This window comes from Anabrus simplex, chromosome 1 (assembly GCF_040414725.1).
Source record: "Anabrus simplex isolate iqAnaSimp1 chromosome 1, ASM4041472v1, whole genome shotgun sequence".
Classification (NCBI taxonomy): Eukaryota; Metazoa; Arthropoda; class Insecta; order Orthoptera; family Tettigoniidae; genus Anabrus; species Anabrus simplex.
The window spans coordinates 1,224,620,614-1,224,641,021 of NC_090265.1; the positions used below are offsets into that span (position 1 = coordinate 1,224,620,614).

Genomic DNA, 20,408 nt, shown 5'->3' on the forward strand with positions numbered 1-20,408 from the left:
TCCATGTGACATTCGTGCTGGACAAAACGGAGGCGGGACAGGTTTTTCTCCGGATACTCCGGTTTTCCCTGTCATCATTCATCCCAGCAACACATAATAGTAATAATAATAAGAATAACATTATTAATAATAATAATAATAATAATAATAATAATAATAATAATAATAATAATAATAATAATAATAATGTTCCGGACCGTCGTCAAATGTGCGGACCGCGCTGGAAACGGCTCCTGGACGGGTAATGACTAAGAATGCAATCCGGCCGCGGGTTCAGTGCCGCCAAGGCACCCAATATGACACCACGCCGGATCTCCTGAAGGATTTTATCCAGATTAAAAATGATTATAGGAAAATACGGTATGGCAAAGATTTACGGACCCAACTGACCGGGAAGAATACCTGAGCCTAGCCCGGGAAGTACGAAATCGATTGCTGGAAAGGAAGATTGAAAAATGGGAGGAAACGTGCCGTAATCTAATAGAAAACGAGTCAGATCACGAATTTTGGCAGATTCTCTCAGAAAACGAGTCAAATCGCGAATTTCGGCGGATTATATATAAAACAATAAGCATTCAATTCTAAATTTCAGTGTAATACCGTAGCGAAGCACGGGTACCTTACTAGTCTATATATATAAAGTAACTTGTCCTGACTGATTCATCATTGCCGAGCCAAAACTACTGGACATACAGAAATGAAATTTTGTAGATACATTCATATTAAGATGTAGGTGCTCGCTAAGACAGGATTTTTGGATATTCCGTCGCTAAGGGGGTGAAAAGGGGGTTGAAATTTTAAAATGAGTGTATCTATATCTCAAAACTTTAAAAGTTTACAGATGTAAAAATTGGTATTTAGGATCTTCGTTAAAAATAAGGAAACACGTATTTTTTGTTTTCAGAAAATCCCAATAGGAGGGGTGAAAAAGGGTGACAAAGGGGTTGAATGCCTTTAATCAGGATACCGGTTCTTATATCTCAGAAACTGAAGATATTACAGACCTGAAAATTGGTACACTTGATCACTTTTAAAAATAAAGAAACACGTATTTTTTTGTTTTTGGAAAATCCAATTAATGGGAGGGGAAAAGGGGGGTGAATTATTAAAATGAGTGTATCAATATCTCAAAACTTTGAAAGTTTACAGATGTAAAAAATTGGTATTTAGAATTTCCATTATAAATAAAGAAACACATATTTTTTGTTTTCGGAAAATCCCAATAGAAGGGGTGAAAAGGGGTGAAAAATGGGTTGAATGCCTTTAATGATGATACTAATATCTCAGAAACTGAAAATATTACAGACCTGAAAATTGGTGTTTGGGATCTCCTTTAAAAAGAAAGAAACATGTATTCTTTTGTTTTGGAAAATCCAATTAATGGGGGTGTTAAAATGGGGTGAATTTTGAAAATGAGTGTATCTATATCTCAAAACTTTTAAAATGTATAGATGTAAAAATTAGAATCTTCTTTAAAAATAAAGAAATATGTAATTTTTTGTTTTCGGAAAATCCCAATAGGAAGGGTGGAAAAGGGTGAAAATGGGTTGAATGCCTTTAATGAGGCTACTTATATTTCAGAACCTGAAGATATTACAGACCTAAAAATTGGTATTTGGGATCTACTTTTAAAAGAAAGAAACAGGTATTTTTTTGTTTTTGGAAAATCCAAATAATGGGGGGTGAAAAGGAGGATGAATTTTTAAAATGAGTGTGTCTACATCTTAAAACTTGAAAAGTTTACAGATGTAAAAATTGGTATTTAGAATCTCCTTTAAAAATAAATAACATGTATTTTTTTGTTTTCCGAAAATCCTAATAGGAGGGGTGTAAAGGGGTTGAATGCCTTTAATGAGGATACTTATATCTCAGAAACTGAAGATATTACAGACCTGAAAAAAGGTATTTGGGATCTCTTTTAAAAATAAAGAAACATGTACTTTTTGTTTTTGGAAAATCCAAATAGTGGAGGGTTAAAAGGGGGGTGAGTGGAGGGTTGAAAGGGGGGTGAATTTTTAAAATGAGTGTATCTATATCTCAAAACTGTAAAAGTTTACAGATGTAAAAATTGGTACTTAGAATCTACTTTGAAAATAAAGAAACACGCATTTTTTTGTTTTCGGAAAATCCCAATAGGAGGGGTGAAAACGGGTAAAAAATAGTTTAATGCCTTTAATAAGGATCCTTATATCTCAGAAACTGAAGATGTTACAGACCTGAAAATCGGTATTTGGGATCTCCTTTATAAATAAAGAAACATGTAATTTTTGTTTTTCGAAAATCCAAATATTCGGGGGGGGGGGGGGTTAAAAGGGGTGGTGTATTTTAAAACTTCTCAAAACTTCAAAAGTTTGCAGATGTAAAAATTGATATTTAGAATCTCCTTTAAAAATAAAGGAACACGTATTTTTTTTTCCGGAAAATCCCAAGAGGATGGGTGAAAAGTGTGAATAAGAGGTTAAATGTCTTTAATGAGGATACTTATATCTCAGAAACTGAAGATATTACAGACCAGTTAGTATATGGAATCTCCTTTAAAAATGCAGAAACATTTATTTTTTTGTTTTTGGAAAATCTAATTAATGGGGGTTAAACAGGAGTGACAAATTGGGGAGAATTTTTAGAAAGACTATATCTACAGTATATCACAGAAACGTAAAATGTTGCAGACGTAAAAATTGGTATTTGGAATCTCCTGTTAAAGTAAAGAAACAGGTATTCTCGGAAAATCCAATGAGGGTTGGGGGGGGGGGGGAGAAAATTGAAAAATGTAATGAATTAATTGTATGAAGATACTTACATCTAATAAAAACTAAAGTTGTTACAGACGTGAAAATTGGTATTTAGATCATCTTTAAAAATAAAACGACGCGTTTTTTGGGGGGGGGGAGGAGAATCATTTTTGGGGGCGAGTGTGAAAAGGAGTTGAATTCGTTTCATGAGGACACATATCTCAAAAACTGAAGATAATCGGTATTTAGAAGATCCTTTACTATTAAAGAAACAAGTATTTTTGCCGGAAAATTCACTTAAGGGGGTGGGGAGTGTGAAAGTAAGCGAAAAAAGTGAATTATATTTATGGGAATACTTACATCTCAAAACTGAAGGTAACACACGTGAACATTGGTATTTGGAATCTCCTTTAAACATAAAGGAACACGTTTTCTTTTTTGTGGGGGGGGGGGGGAGGTAAATGAACTTAACCGCGGTGGGGTGAAAACGGAGGTGAGACCAATTGATTTTACTGTTCCTAATGTACTTATAAGGAGCCTCCGTGGCTCAGGCGGCAGCGCGCTGGCTTCTCAGCGCTGGGTTTCGTGGTTCAAATTCCGGTCACTCCATGTGAGATTTGTGCTGGACAAAGCGGAGGCGGGACAGGTTTTTCTCCGGGTACTCCGGTTTTCCCCGTCATCATTCATCCCAGCAACACTCTCCAATATCATTTCATTTCATTTGTCATTCATTTAATCATTTCCCCAGTGGAGTGCGACAGGCTTCGGCAGGGCTTATTCATTCCATTCCTGACCCGGTTGAATGACTGGAAACAGGCTGTGGATTTTCAATGTACTTATTCTGATTATAAACCGATCATTTTTAATCTCTCCTGGGTTCGTTTTCAAGAGCCATCTTTTCCTTTGGAGAACCTTCTTAGATTACAGTAGATTCTTCTGGCATATAAACAAAAATTTAAACATATTTGAAATAAACGATAGATATATGATTGACCGTGCAATTGTTCACCTCTGTAATAAGGTCAATAATGCACGGAAGTATGTCATTCGTATCGTCAGAAGTCCTGCGCACTTGCCTACGGGTGACAATGGTGCTGGTCATACTGTCATCAATGACAACGGCAGCAGATGTAATTTACCGCCAAGTAGAGGTTCAGTACCGCCAAGGCACCCAAGACGACACCATGCCGGATCTCCTCAAGGATTTGATCCATATTAAAAATGCTTATAGGAAAAGATGGCAAAGATTTAGGGACCCAACTGACCGGGTGGAATACCTGGACCTATCCCGGGAAGTACGAAATCGATTGCTGGAGAAAAGATTGAAAAATGGGAGGAACGTTGCCGTAATCTCTCAGAAAATGAGTCAGATCGCGAATATCGGTGGGTTATATATAAAACGATAAGCATCCAATTATAAATTTCAGTATAATACCGTAGCGAAGCACGGGTATCTTGCTAGTATTATTATATAATTGTGGGTTTTGCCTGTGTTTTTTATTGCTTCCTAATGGTATTGCTTTCATTTCTTCTTCTGGAGTTGTGTGTTTTAATTCTACCTCATAAGTCCATCATATCGCTTCCAAGGGCAACTTACATTAAATTCAATAACCAAGATTTTGTTCTCTGTTTGATCAGATGATGATGACATATATGGAAAAATTTAAATAATACCTTCTAATGTCATTCTTCTTCTTCTTCTTCTTCTTCTTCTTCTTCTTCTTATTATTATTATTATTATTATTATTATTATTATTATTATTATTATTATTATTATTATTATTATTATCACTGTGGTATGTAGAGAGGTAAAATTTGATTCTCCTAATTCTAAATTTTTCTTTTCCTTAGGCACTCACCATTCTGATTCACAGCAGTGTTTTGTTTTCTTCCTTTCCATTATTACTAGCGTACATTATTTTTTGAGAACGCTTTGGTTAAGCAGGCCTTGCCTTTGTTAGTAGTGGCTTGGCTTGATCAACTTCATTCCTTTTCTTGTGTGATTTTCTTCTGCAGTTTGGTGGAAAACTCAATTCTTTTTAAACGTTATGTGATTATATCGGAGAAAGTTTTACTATGATTTTATGTTTAATCATTTCATTTCAAGGCTTAATTAGATTGAGATTATTTTCAACTTCCATTGAGGTCTCTATTTGAAGTGCATGTTTCATTTGAACTTGTTACTATGATTATTATTTAACCATTTTAATGTGAAGGTTAATTAGGTTGAAATGAATTTCAACTTTCACTAAGTTCACTATACACATAAATTTTCAATTGTATCTAGTTAACTTAATTGTAACTATCAAAAGGAAACTATACTAAATGTGTTATTTAGTGGCCAGTATTTTAGATTTAAATGAGAATTGTTTTCTGTTATCCATCAATTTTTTAATCTTTGCTAAACACTATGATTAGTTGAAACATTTCCCAGTTTGATTAATTGTAAGTTAAATATTTTCTTTCCACCTTACAAAGGTCTTGTCTTATCATTTGGTGTACCATGGGCACCCTCAAGGGGGGTAAGGGTTTACTATGATTTTATGTTTAATCATTTCATTTCAAGGCTTAATTAGATTGAGATTATTTTCAACTTCCATTGAGGTCTCTATTTGAAGTGCATGTTTCATTTGAACTTGTTACTATGATTATTATTTAACCATTTTAATGTGAAGGGTAATTAGGTTGAAATGAATTTCAATTTTCATTCACTATATATATAAGTTTTCAATTGTATCTAGTTAACTTAATTGTAACTATCAAAAGGAAACTATGCTAAATGTGTTATTTAGTGGCCAGTATTTTAGATTTAAATGAGAATTGCTTTCTGTTATCCATCAATTTTTTAATCTTTGCTAAACACTATAATTATTTGAAATATTTCCCAGTTTGATTAATTGTAAGTTAAATATTTTCTTTCCACCTTACAAAAGTCTTGTCTTATCATTTGGTATACCATGGGCACAGGCGCTTGCCCCCCTGGATTTCTAAAAAGGTTGATTTTCAATTGTTTAATATCATACCAGGTTATTTCATAAACTGAACTTACTGACAGTCATCTAGCAACTGTTATAACCAGAAATTTCTGTAAACAATTTAGTGTTGCTGACGTTATATTGGTTTTTATATTCAAGCAAATTGTGAAGTCTGGAAAAAATCCTGCGGGTGCCCATGTGGTACACTGAGTATCATTAGTTGCTTGTCAAGTGTCTATTTTCATTTGAGTCCAGGCCTTTTTACCTCTAATTTATTTAATGAGTTCATCCACATTTTGTTTATTTCATTTACTTTGGCCAAAGTAAGTTGAACTTGTTTCTTGTTCTTGTATTTGCTCATTTGTGCGGTATTTGTTTTTGGGTGTTCCTTGTGCTGGTTCACATTAAATGAACTTTAACAGTTTGCCTGTCTGTTGAGGATATCGAAAGTATTTTATGAAAATCACACACATTTCAGGATTGTAGAAATATGCACATAAGCCTAGTGTTACACTGCAGAAAGACCAGCTCAAATTGAAAGTAATGGGGAACATTCTCAGCCAAAAGAAAAAAAACTCTGATAAATAAATAAAAGTCAGTCTTGAGCCTTTCAAAGTCTTGAAATATTTTAAAAAAATCTTCCTGTAGTGATCGAAGTACTAAAATTTAGACAGTCATATTTAAGCCAAAATTGATCATCTTGAGTTCTGGGAAATGCTCTGTGTCATAAACTTAGGATCGATTCCTCCACAGGTTTAATTTTGTTGGAAAGCTTCAGACTTGTCAGCCACATTGGTGAGCAGGCCGGAGAGATTGGCTAAAAGGCTGGCAAGGTGACTGCTACTGTCATACACCCAGACTGCTAATCTTTACCTTCTCTTGTCCCTTTGATTCCATGCCACTTTTATGCTTGGTGCATAACGCAAGAGCATGGCTAGAACACTGTTTGGCCAGGCATGCTGTAGACTAATGACCTGCACATCTTAAATTCCATTATCAAACAAACTGAACATGAGAAACATGTTCCAAGGTATGGTACAAGAACAAGCCATGTTTTTATATATCTTTCACTACAGCAAATTTAATTTCCTTTGTGAGATTGCATGAAAATAAATAAACAGGTATATGTATATATGAATATTGGAAGAGATCTTTATTCTTCAGTCTGTTCATAATGCTAACATGGCAAAAGAAATTCTCTAAAATCACAAATATAAAATCAGGTGATGTATTAATGAAACCACGTAACCTTGTCTTCTTTTATCAAAGATTATGCTCATAAAACTGAGTCCTTATCAGTGTAGAATATAAAGAAGAACACATGTTCTCACAAACTTTTACAAAATCATATCACTTTGATTTCTGTCTCAAACCTAGAACAATAACATGAGCCTTGCAAAGTGGCATAGTGTCTTACAACACGGTTTAGACAGTACCATGATATACAATGTAAATAACCAGTCTCAGTAAACCTAAAGCACAATGCCTAGTAAGAACTTTCACACTTCCTTTTTCTTGTAAGCCTTCTTGTAGAAGTTGTAAAAGAGAAACAGGAAGACAACTACATTTCCAACAAAGAAGAATGTGAGTGCTTTAGGTAATTTGCAGTCAAAAGCCAGCAGGTAAAGTAGGTACGTCAGCATAATGCAGAATTGAATCTGAAACAAATATCCTCCTATGAGTAATCTGAGGTACATTTACAGTTCCTTTTATGGTAGTTCTATAAAATAACATTCAATAACAACTCTCTGCCTTTTATAACTTTCACTCTCCTTTCATTCCATTTGCCAAGGTTCATTCATGACAGTGTATGATTCCCCCATCACCCATTCAACTGCATATCTCTCAGGGTTTTACAATCAAGAACAGTGTGTTATGTTTGTAATATGTACTTGAATAGGAACACATACAAAGGATAAATTCAAATGAATCGTGCAGTCAAGAAAGGAACTAAGTCAAAATCAGCGATTTTCCTGCCTCGCTTTCCTTGTATAACCAAGCCCTTTGTTAGGACTTCCCACCTAATCAACACTGTACAAATATGATTGAATTTATTCTACCTCATTAAAAGTAGGACTACTTTTGGTCCACTATTGGACCCTCCTCAGCTACAATATAATAACTTAAAAATTATACACACAACACATAAACTTGTTGAAATTACATTTCTTCTTTGGTGATGTTCTCATGAGTCATAAAGTTCAACTAAAAACATCAACACTGTATTACTGTAAAAGCTTCGTTAAGATTTGTACTGCAAATTTCAGCAAAGTACTTTACAATACTATACTTAAAAAAGTCTTTAGCATAACATTTTAAAATAAAGACATGAAAAAGTCATGATTGTCACTGAACAATTTACACCATCTTAGTATTAACTGAGGGAAATTTGTGCTGCATGTTTACAGTATGACTTAACATAGAAACCAACACCTTATTTACATACAATACTGCCAGTGAGTAACCGGTTTTATAATGTAGGTTATCTTAATATAGGGTCGATGCATAAGTTTGTGCAGTATTCTTTTGAGTTGGCAATAATGCGGTGTGAAGGGATTGCTTATCGCTTGGAATTTGAGTGTTGTGAAACACAGGTTTTCTTGATTGTGAACGTATCATTTGTGTATATTTCAGACAAACTGATATGGAATGTCAAGTTGAGAAAAGTGAGCATTTCCGACACATTTTACTCTTTGAGTTTAACCAAGGATCCAATGCAGCAGGAGCTGCAAGAACAATTTGTGAAGTGTACAGGAATGAAGCAATTGCTGAAAGAACAGCACAAAAATGGATTTCCCACTTTCAAGCAGGATGGTTTGACTTGTCAGATGATCCACGTTCTGGAAGACCTTCAGATTTTGACGAAAATCGCTTGAATGAGTTACTTCATAAGAATCCTCGTCAAACAACGCAGGAAATGGCGCAAGTTTTTTAATGTGATCAACTATTGTACGCCATTTGTATTCGATGGGTAAGGTACAGAAATTGGGTATGTGGGTACCACATGTGCTAAGTGACAGTAACAAAAATCAACGAGTAAACATCTGTTCATCATTGCTTGCCCGGCACATGTTGGCCTGTGATAGGCACGAAGCATTCCTTTCGAACATTGTCACCGGTGACAAGAAATGGTGCCTGTATGTTAACATGAAGAAGAGGAAAGAGTGGCTCAGCCCATAAAGAACAACTCCCCATCCCAAGGATAGTGCCCTTCCACAGAAAATCATGTTGTGTGTTTGGTGGAACAAAGATGGCATTCTTTACCGTGAACTTCTTCCAAAAACGTAACAGTTACCTCTGCTGTGTATAGTGACCACCTAAGACAGCTTGCCATTGCTATTGACAGCAAAAAGACAAAGACAACAACCAGTCTTATTGCTCCATGATAACGCTCGTCTGCATACAGAACAAATGACCAAAGGTGTGGTTACTGAACTTGGCTGAGAACCTCTTCCTCATCCTCCATATTTCCCTGACCTTGCCCCCTCAGATTTCCATCTTTTCTGCTCTTTTTCTAACCACATTCAGGGGCAAGTGTTTCCTGGCGAAGCTTCTCTTGACCAATGGTTAACAGATTTCTTCCAGTCAAAACCAAAACAGTTCTACAGACGAGGCATTCAACTGCTACCTGAACGTTGGCAGGTCATACAGAGTGGAGGTGAACACATCACTGAGTGATTGTAATTGTGAGTTACAGTGTGTGACAGTGACAGTAAAATAAAATAAAATAAAATATAAAATATAAGAACTGCACAAACTTATGCATTGACCCAGTATGTATTATGTGAAAAGCAGTTATCTCTGATTGTACCTTGATTTTTGAAGTTAATGCATTCAGCATAAAAAAGGCAGGCTGAACATTGTGAGGGGGAGATATATGAAAAGTCACTATTTGTTGTTTACAGAATTTAAATGAACTGACGTGAAATTGGGAAATCAATTCACTTTCAGATCCAGTTCGTAATGAAAGTACTTTTTTTTTTGCTAGTTGCTTTACGTTGCACCGACACAGATAGGTCTTATGGCGACGATGGGACAGGAAAGGGCTAGGAGTGGGAAGGAAGCGGCCGTGGCCTTAATTAAGGTGTGAAAATGGGAAACCACCGAAAACCATTTTCAGGGCTGCCGACAGTGGGGTTCGAACCTACTATCTCCCGAATACTGGATACTGGCCGCACTTAAGCGACTGCAGCTATCGAGCTCGGTAAAAGTACTTTTTTTTGAAGAATACACAAACCTGCAAAGAGAGTGAAAGGACAGCTAGTATGTGATGATAAAGAATAACTTAAAAGAATCTAGACGTGATGTGTGTGTTAAGGTTTGTACTTACTCCCATTCGCCCGTGTCGACCTCCTTACCGGTGCATTATATACAGGCTGAATATTTCCCATTGTGTGAGGCTTGGAAGTGTTATGAACTTGAATACTTTTTTTTTTTTTTGGTAATGTGGTGTGTTGTGTGTGTATGGAGAGGAGTGTGTTGCAACAAACACAAACACCCAGTTCCCAAGTAAGAGGTGGTTTAAATTCTTGACTCGACTGGGAATCGAACTCAGGGCCTCTGAGCTGATGACCTCAACAATGACGATTCACGCAAGAGACTCAGCAAACTCAACTACAGTATATTGTTCCACTACAATAAATAAACTAAAAAGTAAGTAGTACTTAGTGCTCACCATTTGAATGCTTGTCATATATTTCTTCCACCAAAGGTATTTTTGATATTTGGGTCCTAATGCAGCCACCAGGTAATAGAAATACATAACAACATGTACTCCAGAGTTCAAAAATCCAATCACCACACCTTGCTCACCTGTAACAAGTAAGTTTCAAACATTGATGAAATGTTTTGCATACAGTAGTTATACGATCTAATTCACAACTCATAACAGCTGTTTGCAGCCTTTTTTAATGCTATCAAGTTCTGAAATGAAAGTTAATATTGCTTCCTACATACCGGTATGCTAAATAAAGGACAAAAAGTTTAGGTAGCTATTTTTAAGCTTAATGATACCGGTACATATACAATGTCAAAGTAGACTTCAATGATATAAGAAATGGATCATTCGTTAAAATAAAGTTCATTGGGAGAGGAACAAAAAGGACATTTTCTAACAATTGAGAATTTTCTCCTGGATCACTAAAAGTTATTGATGGTTTTCTACCATCTGTCTAATAACCTATACAATTATACGGTGAAACCTGTCAAATAGACCATACCCAAAAGATCATCACCCTTAATGAAAACATTTTCTAAGAATCAATTAAAAGACCCATAATGTTTATGTATTTTGCATCAGTGACCAGCCATTTTCTTCGCCTCACCTCTAGTGTGCGACCAGCATTTAATATGTAATTAATATAACCTAGTCTTTTAAAAATTATAGGGGTGAATTTGGAATATCATTGCATGTACATGAAGTAACTGAAGCCCCCAGCCTCATCGAAAGATATATAGGGTCTATGCTAGGAGTGACCATGACTAACTGTCAAGAGGTATAGCAACAAAATAGACCCACAATATCTCTAGAAGTACAACAGACACGACAGGATCCAGAGCTGTATTACTACAGTAGATGTCTCAAAAAGTTGAGCAAGTTTGAAATACCTATTTGAAGAAGTGCCATGTATTCATCTGTGGGTTCCCTTAAGCATGCTGACGTCATAGCAATCAAAAGAAAGAGCAATCAAGTGTTCACTTAGAACATTTTATAATGGTATACTTGAGAATAATGAAATAAAATAATTACAATTCAGATTACAGATTCTCAGTTTACTACAGTACAATAGTGTCAAATGCTACATCATAATTGATATTTAAATATGTGAATCTTCTAACTTCTTATGATTTTTTCCGATAAGTCATGAAACTTTCTGATTTAAAAAAATTACATAAAATATTATTGTGTACATTATAAAAGTTGTACCGGTAACACTATATTGTAGAATATTGTAACACATTAAGAAAAAAATATTTTAAAACTGAGTTCACTTCAACAGAACTTGTCTCAAAGTTGTAATAGTGTCACTCTTAGAAATATAAAATTAACAAACATGATAGAAACGTTCACATCACTCGTCACTGTAAGCTTCATTAGTGTCAGGTATCGGTAAAGAATCACAAATGTCTACAGTGTTGGTAAATTAGTATAGAAGTGATTATGGTTTTTGGAATGAGAAAGTCTGCACATAATTTTATCAAGATCCCTCTTCTTGGCAGCATCTTTGTTATCAATCCAACTGTGAGGTCTGAAGGAGGAAACACACAAGCAGAAGAGATTGATGCTGGAATGAAAAGGCACTACAATGATATAGATGTTGATTCCCATAGGGAACCTGAAATATTTGTCCCGAATGAGTAAATTTATAATACCAATATAATGTCCAATAATGGATCATTTATATTGGTATCAAGGCACTACAAACCATGCTGTAAACATCTGTAGGATGGCTGGTCACTGATGCAAAATACATTAACATTATGGGTCTTTTAATTGATTCTTAGAAAATGTTTTCATTAAGGGTGATGATCCTTTGGGTATGGTCTATTTGACAGGTTTTACTGTATAATTGTATAGGTTATTAGACAGATGCTAGAAAACAATCAATATATAACATAGTCTTTTAAAAATCTACTGAGACATCTACTGTAGTAATACAGCTCTGGATCCTGTCGTTCTGTTGTACTTCTAGTGATATTGTGGGTCTATTTTGTTGCTATACCTCTTGACAGTTAGTCATGGTGACTCCTACAGATTCTGTTATGAATTTGGGAGGAGATTGGACTTCTGTTTGCTGCTATAGGAGTGATATCTAAATTATACCTGTACTTCTTTTGGAGTTTTGGAATTAGCACGCTGGAAATACAAGAAATTGCCTATACATTGTAAAACACCATTTTTACAAATTACAAATGAAAAAAAATGTTTTCATTCCTTTATATATAATCTTATGACTCCAGCTATGCCACCTGCAACATTATGTTTTGTCTTATAGACATGTCTTTGTTATATTCTCCATGATTATTGCTTCAGTGTATCCATTTGTGACATCTACAATAAATATAGTTTAATATAAATCATAACCAAACCCCAAACCCCATTTGCATCAGTGACCAGACATTTTCTTAGCCTGACCTCTAGTATGAGACCATGGCCTACCAAGTGACCGCTGCTCAGCCCGAAGGCATGGAGATTACGAGGTGTCATGTGATCAACATTATTCTTGGCTTTGTAGACCGGGGCTGCCATCTCACCATCAGATACCTCCTCAATTGTAATCACTAGAGCCCGGATTTCCATGGACTATCAAATCTCAAAATATGCATGAATTCATACACTATCAAATAATGAAACATGCACAATAAACTGGAAAATATGCACTATCAAAGTTCAGTTCAACATTGTTATATTTTCATTTCCTTTTGAAACATTGTGCAACAACAAATTTCTCTGCATTTTCTTTATTTAAGGTCTTTCTTTTACCTGACAGAACATTCCTGAACACAGAAAATGATCTTTCTATGTCACAAGAAGTGACAGGTACATACTTAAATGAAGACATTTAGGATGATGTATATCTGAAGTTATCTCTTTTCAAAAATTGACTTAGAAATTCCTTTCCTCAATCCATTTAGACACGAGGTCTCTTTGTATACTTTTAACAGATGGCATGACACGAACACTTCAGACCACAGAACACTAAATTACAATTTGAAGCGTGTAAAATGAAATGGTGTATGGCTTTTTGTGCCGGGAGTGTCCAAGGAAATGTTCGGCTCGCCAGGTGCAGGTCTTTTGATGACTCCCGTAGGCGACCTGCGTGTCATGATGAGAATGACATGATGAAGATGACACATACACCCAGCCCCTGTGCCAGCGAAATTAACCAATGATTGTTAAAATACCTGACCCTGCCAGGAATCGAACCCGGGACCCCTCTGACCAAAGGCCAGCATGCTAACCATTTAGCCATGGAGCCGGACTGAAGCGTGTAATAGTGCTGCTTTCCAACTCCCTTCTTTTCTCAATTATTTTGGCCTCAGATGTGTGAACAGTGTGAGTTCGGAGTTCGGGGTAGGAAATTCTGGGAAAACAAAACAGGATTCAGTGCAAAACCAAGGTTTGTAAGTTGCTATCTCAGTAATGCGGCATCAAAGTAGTGTGATTCAAGTTTTGATTTCTTTGCCTAACGTGACAAAAATAAAAGAAATAGCATTTAGTAATGCAAAATTTAGGGTTCAGTTTTTACTGGGACACCTTATTTTTAAGGATTAGAGCAGTCAATATGGTGTCTTCCCACTTATGTCAATGTCAATGTCAATGTTTACTCAAGCAGCAGATAAGAAACTACTGGGCTAACTGGATTACAGGACCTCTATGCATCTATGGTTGTCAAGTAGTATACCAGGAATACATTTTCTTTCTCTCTGAATAACAGACAAATAACGTGGACGTACGGTCCCAAATTCTGCAAACCCATGTTCAAAAAAGGCACTATCATGCAAGTTAACATAATATATGCATCAAAGTCAGAAGAAAAGTCATATAAGGCACAATAAAAGTCCAATTATTCACAATTAAACCCAAAATTTTCAAAATATGCATTATGCATGAATTTTCTCCCAAAAGGCCAAAACATGCAAACATGCATGAAAAAAGTACGGTTGTTTGGAAATGATTAGTCATAACATGAATATTTGCAATGTTTCAGAAGTGTAACTAGCTTATTTAGAAACATGTATTTGCATGGAACTCTGGGCTCTAGTAATCATGTAGGTTGAGTGGATCTCGAACCAGCCCTCAGATGCAGGTAAAAATCTCTGACCTGGCGCCGGGAATTGAACCCAGGGCCTCCGAGTAAGAGGCAGGCACGCTACCCCTACACCACAGGGCCAGCTTAATATAAATCATGCCAATCTTATTACTTTCTGAAACACCATTTGGAGAGTAAATGGAGAGTAATATGTGGTGATAAAATACAACCTGTGACAATAAAGTTTGGTGAAAGAAGTCAGAACGGTTAATCCGGCAACACTGGCGACACACAACACTGCACCTGCGTAGCAGCAGGTTTTGACCACCTGCTCCCAACGTTGTTCAGTTGAGCGTCGTGTGTGTGCCGTGTTAGACCTGTTTGACACAGTGCGTGTTTAGTGCGTTGGTTCTGAACTGCGAACAGGAACGTGAATGACCAAAAGATCAATGTACAGTTTTGTTTTAAGCTTGGCAAGACACCGAAAGAAACGCATGTGATGCTGGTACGTGTTTTTGAAGATCAAGCACTGTCCTTGAAGTGAGTGTATGAGTGGTTCGCCCATTTTCGAGGAGGCTGGGAAAGTGTTCCTGACAACCCCCATAGCAGAAGACCGGTGACTGCCATCAGTGACGAAAACATTGAGAACGTGAGGACATTAATCACGAACGATCGGCGATTAACTGTGCGCATGATAGCGGATGAACTGCAGATTAACCGTGAATCCGTGCGACAAATCGTTACCCAGAAGTTAGGGAAGAGGAAAGCGTGTTCTCGTCTTGTGCCACATCACTTGACTGATGATCAGAAGCAGGCACGTTTAGAGGCTTCACAGGATTTTGTCGAAACGGCGGATGCGACACCAAATTTCTTGAACTGTATCATCACTGAGGATGAAACCTAGTGTTTCAGGTACGAGCCTGAAACGAAACGGCAAAGCATGGAAAGGCGTTCTCCGGGATCCCCGTGTCGGAAAGAGGTCAGAGCCGAAAAGTCACGCATCAAACTTGCTTTGAAAGGAAAGAGATTTGATGATATTCCTGACATCCAACGAAATGTGACGAGGCTTTTGAACACCATCCCAAAGGAAGTCTTCTTGCAAAGTTTTCAGGACATGTATTGCCGATCTCAGCAGTGCATAGTTATGGGAGGGGACTATTTTGAAGGACAGTGAGGTCACTGTCATGCATTGTTCATCTATGTTGATAGTACAGGACTATTCACTGAACTTTATTGTTACAGGTTGTACATTGAAAAATAGACATGTGGAAATATTGTGTCAGGTACAGTTGATCAAAACAACGTGATGCAAAATGCTATGACTGGCAAATGAAAATACAAAACCAAGAATTATAAAACGTCCTGGAGCAAGATGGAGAAAGGCAAAAAAAAAGGAAGATTCATGTCCATTCATTGCTATCATTGTAAAAAGGTAGGTCATAAGACTTTGTATTTTCAATTATTTTTTTTACTTACAATGAAGTGTGCTTCATAATATCTCCTTTTTTTCTTCTTTTTTTTTTTTTTTTTTTTTTTTTTTTGCCATCTCTGAGATGCCAGCAGTAGTACACTTCAGTACCTCAGTGACAATCAAGATTGTTAATTGTCTATGTTGTTGATTTGTAAACATAGTGTTGGTTGGACAATGTCACATAAACTATTGAATTATCAGTATCATAGAATGACTTACCTGGAAGAAATCTGAGATATCCCCAAGAGAATCATAGAATGACTTACCTGGAAGAAATTTGAGATATCCCCAAGAGAAGAGTGCTGTAACTGTGTGGTGGTACACATGTAGGAAAGTCACTTGGTTCTGTTTCTTGCGCAGGACAAAGAAAACCTAAAAGTAAGATATGCAAATGTATTAGGCACTTCAGTCCTTTTTATATTTAAATAAAAGGCCACTTTATCCTAGACAGACACATTTTTAAACAAACTTTCAGAATGGGAGGGTACAGTACCAGAAGATGAAGTGAAACCAGTGATACAACTTCCCTCGTCAGAGGACAGAAGAAATGCTCACATTAAGAGAATATAAGACATGTGGGTAAGGATAGTAAACACAGTTGGCAACCTAAATAAACATGGTCCAATAAGGCTGTAACTTGTCCTTTAAAAAAAAAAAAAGGGCTATTTCCCTGTGGTAAGCAGGTATAAGATAAAGGAAACAGTTTTAGATCTAGAACTCTATAATAGAGGGCTCCTTTGGTGGATGAAAGTGGGTAATAATGAATACAACCAGAAGGAGAATAGGACAAATATAGATCATAGTGCAGAAAAATATATCATCTGTAGGATTTTAAAATTTAACGTTAGTTACATACATACATGCAGGAAGACATAAGTTAAAGGAATGCACAGGTTCCTCAGCAGACATTAAATGCATTAACTGTGCGATGTACAACAGTTATACTACAGGAAACAAAATATGTGTCAATCATTCATCGTTGGACAAAATCTGTTCAAGCCTACTAGCAGTTTTAAGGGAATATCAAAGAAAACACAGATTATTAATCACCCAAGCAACTAACAAAACCCTGAGGTATAACTCTCACCCTGAAAAGTCACCGATAACATGCCTACAAATAAACCTGCAACATTCAAAAGCAGCCACACAAAACGTTGTACAACTATTCACGAAATTACAAATTGACATAGCATTCTTAGAAGAACATCACTTCTTCAACAACAAATCCATAGGAATTCCAATTAAATATAAACTATTTTTTTCTCTGGAAATAGAAAATATAGAGCCGTTATTGTTGTGTTGAACAATTCAATTGATACTCTGATCATCAAACATTTATCTGATTACAGCAAGTTTTTACTTTGATATTCAGTAAAATATTGAAACCGATATGATTAAAATAAAGATTTTGGATTTTGCTAAAGGAAGAGATATAGTAGCAGCAATAGATAGCAACTTGAGGTCATGTCTTTGGTTTGACGTGTTAACTAACAGCAGAGGTAGAACACTCAAGGATTTTCTGATAGAAAATTATGAATGAAGACAATGGTTCACCAACATTTCAGTCTACAGAGGTTCTAACAATGCCAACTTAACAATATGCAATAAACATATTATGAAAGAAATACAGAATTGGGACTGTGCCAAAGAAGAGAGTTGCCCCCACCATAATATCATTACATTTACAATAGGTCTATCAGCAACTAAAACAAACTTCACTCATCAAGAAATCAGATATGTGGTAAGAAAAGCTACTTTTATTTTTGCTAGGGACTTTACGTCGCGCCGACACAGATGGGTCTTATGGCGACGATGGGATAGGATAGGTCTAGGAGTTGTAAGGAAGCGGCCGTGGCCTTAATTAAGGTACAGCCCCAGCATTTGCCTGGTGTGAAAATGGGAAACCACGGAAAACCATCTTCAGGGCTGCCGACAGTGGGATTCGAACCCACCTGTCTCCCGGATGCAAGCTTACAGCCGCGCCCCTCTACGCACACGGCCAACTCGCCCGGTGGTAAGAAAAGACAATTACGAATGTTTTAATAAAAATTTCATAAAGGCGGTAAGAGAACAGTACAACTGCAGAGCAGATTTCAGTCAGCTGGACAAGGAATTACAAGCCTTAGCTTTCGAACAGCCAGACACAGAAGATACCATCAAAAACTTCCAATTCATCATTACAACAATTTGCAACAAATCTTGTAAAATTTGCACATCTTCAATGAGAGCAATTAATGGCAAATTAGTTCCGTGGTGGACTATGGAGCTGACAATAATGAGAATAATGGGATACCAGTAACTTGGATGTATTCTATCACCCCTACCCAATGGGAGTCCGACTCGTTGGCTGAATGGTCAGCGTACTGGCCTTCGGTTCAGAGGGTCCCGGGTTCGATCCCCGGCCAGGTCGGGGATTTTAACCTTAATTGGTTAATTCCAATGGCCCGGGGGCTGGGTGTTTGTGATGTCCCCAACATCCCTGCAACTCACACACCACACATAACACTATCCTTCACCACAATAACACGCAGTTACCTATACATGGCAGATGCCGCCCACCCTCATCGGAGGGTCTGCCTTACAAGGGCTGCAATCGGCTAGTAATAGCCACACGAAATTATTATATACCCAATGGGAAATCACTTAATATCATTCCTGTAAGTGGTCTTGAGAGTTAGGATATGGTACCATTAGCTATGGAATAGAAGTGGGCATTATGGACATATTCTGAATCACGGCCCTCCTTTTTCTCAGGCTGCTAGGACTACACAATCCACCAGTAGGTCCCTAACCCATTAGAGGAGAGATTCTCACTGGGACTTTGTGTAAGTAGGGTAGCATCCTGCATCACAGAATTTACTGAGTTCACAACATTTCAAGCAAGGCACAGACTTATGGGAGTGACAGAGTCCCAGACTATATCATAACCGACTTTGAATTCAGAAAATTAGTTAGGAATGTGCTGGTATTTTGAGGAGTTTTCAATGGTACAGGCCCCTATCTGAACTAAGTGTCTCTAGGCCTAGGATAAAGAAAATGAAATCTGTCTGCAGATGAATAAGTGTAAAGAATCTCCAGGACAAGGAAATTTACACAGGTACATGGAAAGTTCCAAAAAAATAGACAGTAATAAGGTTCAGGATGTAGAGAAAGAATGGGTGGTGTACAGGGATGCTATAGTAGAAAAAGCAAGGGAATGCCTAGGAAAAACTGTGTGGAAAGTGGGGAAAAGTGAACATCTTGATAGAATAATAAAGTAAGCTTGTAAACATAAAAGGATAAAAGGAAGGCGTATCAGAAATGGCTCCAGACAAGGACCGCTTGAGACAGGGAATTGTATGAAGATGAAAGAAAGGGAGCAAAACAAGATAATTGCAGAATCAAAAAAAGAAAAAGAAAGAAATTTCAATAATCTGGAAAGACTTGGTCAAGCACCAGGAAAAACTTTATGGACAGTAATAAATTTATAGAGGGAGGGAAAAAGGAAATAAATAGTGTTTTGGGTGAATCAGGTGACTTACAGTGGACTGCAGGGAACCACTGGACACGTGGAAGAAATATTTTGAAAATCTACTCAACATAAAAGGAAAGCTTTCTGTTGACATCATGAACAACTGAGTGAAATTACGTTTGAGGAAGTGGAAAGGATGGTAGTAAATAAACTCTTTTGTCATAAATCAGCAGGAATAAGGTGAAATGGTGAAATACATTGGGAAGGCAGAGATGAAATGGCTTCAGAGTATAATAAGATAAATATGGAATGTTAGTAAGGTACCTTCTGATTTGATGGAAGCAGTAATTGCACCTCTCTAAAAGCAAAAAGGAAGGATTGGAACAACCATTTCATTGATCAGTATACCAGGCAAGGTATTCACTGGCATTTTGAAAGGGAGTGTATGATCAATGGTTGAGAGTAAGGTGGATGGAAACCAGTGTGTATTCAGACCATAGAGGAACTTTCAGGATAAGATTTTTAGTATGTGCTAGGTAAGTGAAAAGTGCTAGGATAGGAATAGACAGTTATGTTTATATTTCATAAATCTAGAGAAGGCATATGGCAGAGTACCGAGGGAAAAGATAGCCATACTGAGGGATTATGGGATTAAGGGTAGGTTGTTAAAAGCAATCAAAGGCATTTATGTTGACAGTTGGGTTACAGTGAGCATTGGTGGTAGAATGAATTCTTGGTTCAAGGTATGTACAGGGATTACTCAAGGTGTAATCTTTTACCCTTGTTGTTCATAGTTTACATGGATCATCTACTGTAAGTGATTGAGAGGGATTTAATTAGGTGGAAATGTAGAAAGCAGTTTGACCTATACCGATGACTTGGTCTTAATGGCAGACAGTGCTGAAAGCCTACAATCTAATATCTTGAAACTTGAAAATAGGTGCAGTGAGTATGACATTAAAATTAGCATTTCCAAGACTAGGCAGGCCCCGCGGTGTAGGGGTCCATTCAGCCTACGTGATTACA

General features: G+C 36.8%; 1 protein-coding gene across 1 annotated transcript in view; it reads right to left on the bottom strand.

Moving 5' to 3' along the window:
- Nucleotides 1-6,795: 6,795 nt before the first annotated feature.
- The window catches only part of bond (james bond), a 192,183-nt gene continuing 178,570 nt past the window's right edge, over nt 6,796-20,408 (bottom strand). The window contains exons 6-8 of the mRNA XM_067151935.2: nt 16,198-16,303; nt 10,383-10,519; nt 6,796-7,365 (exon numbers count right to left, since the gene is read on the bottom strand). Of these exons, the coding sequence (XP_067008036.1) occupies nt 7,207-7,365; nt 10,383-10,519; nt 16,198-16,303 (402 nt within the window). The 3' untranslated portion in view covers nt 6,796-7,206. The remainder of the gene's footprint in view (nt 7,366-10,382; nt 10,520-16,197; nt 16,304-20,408) is intronic.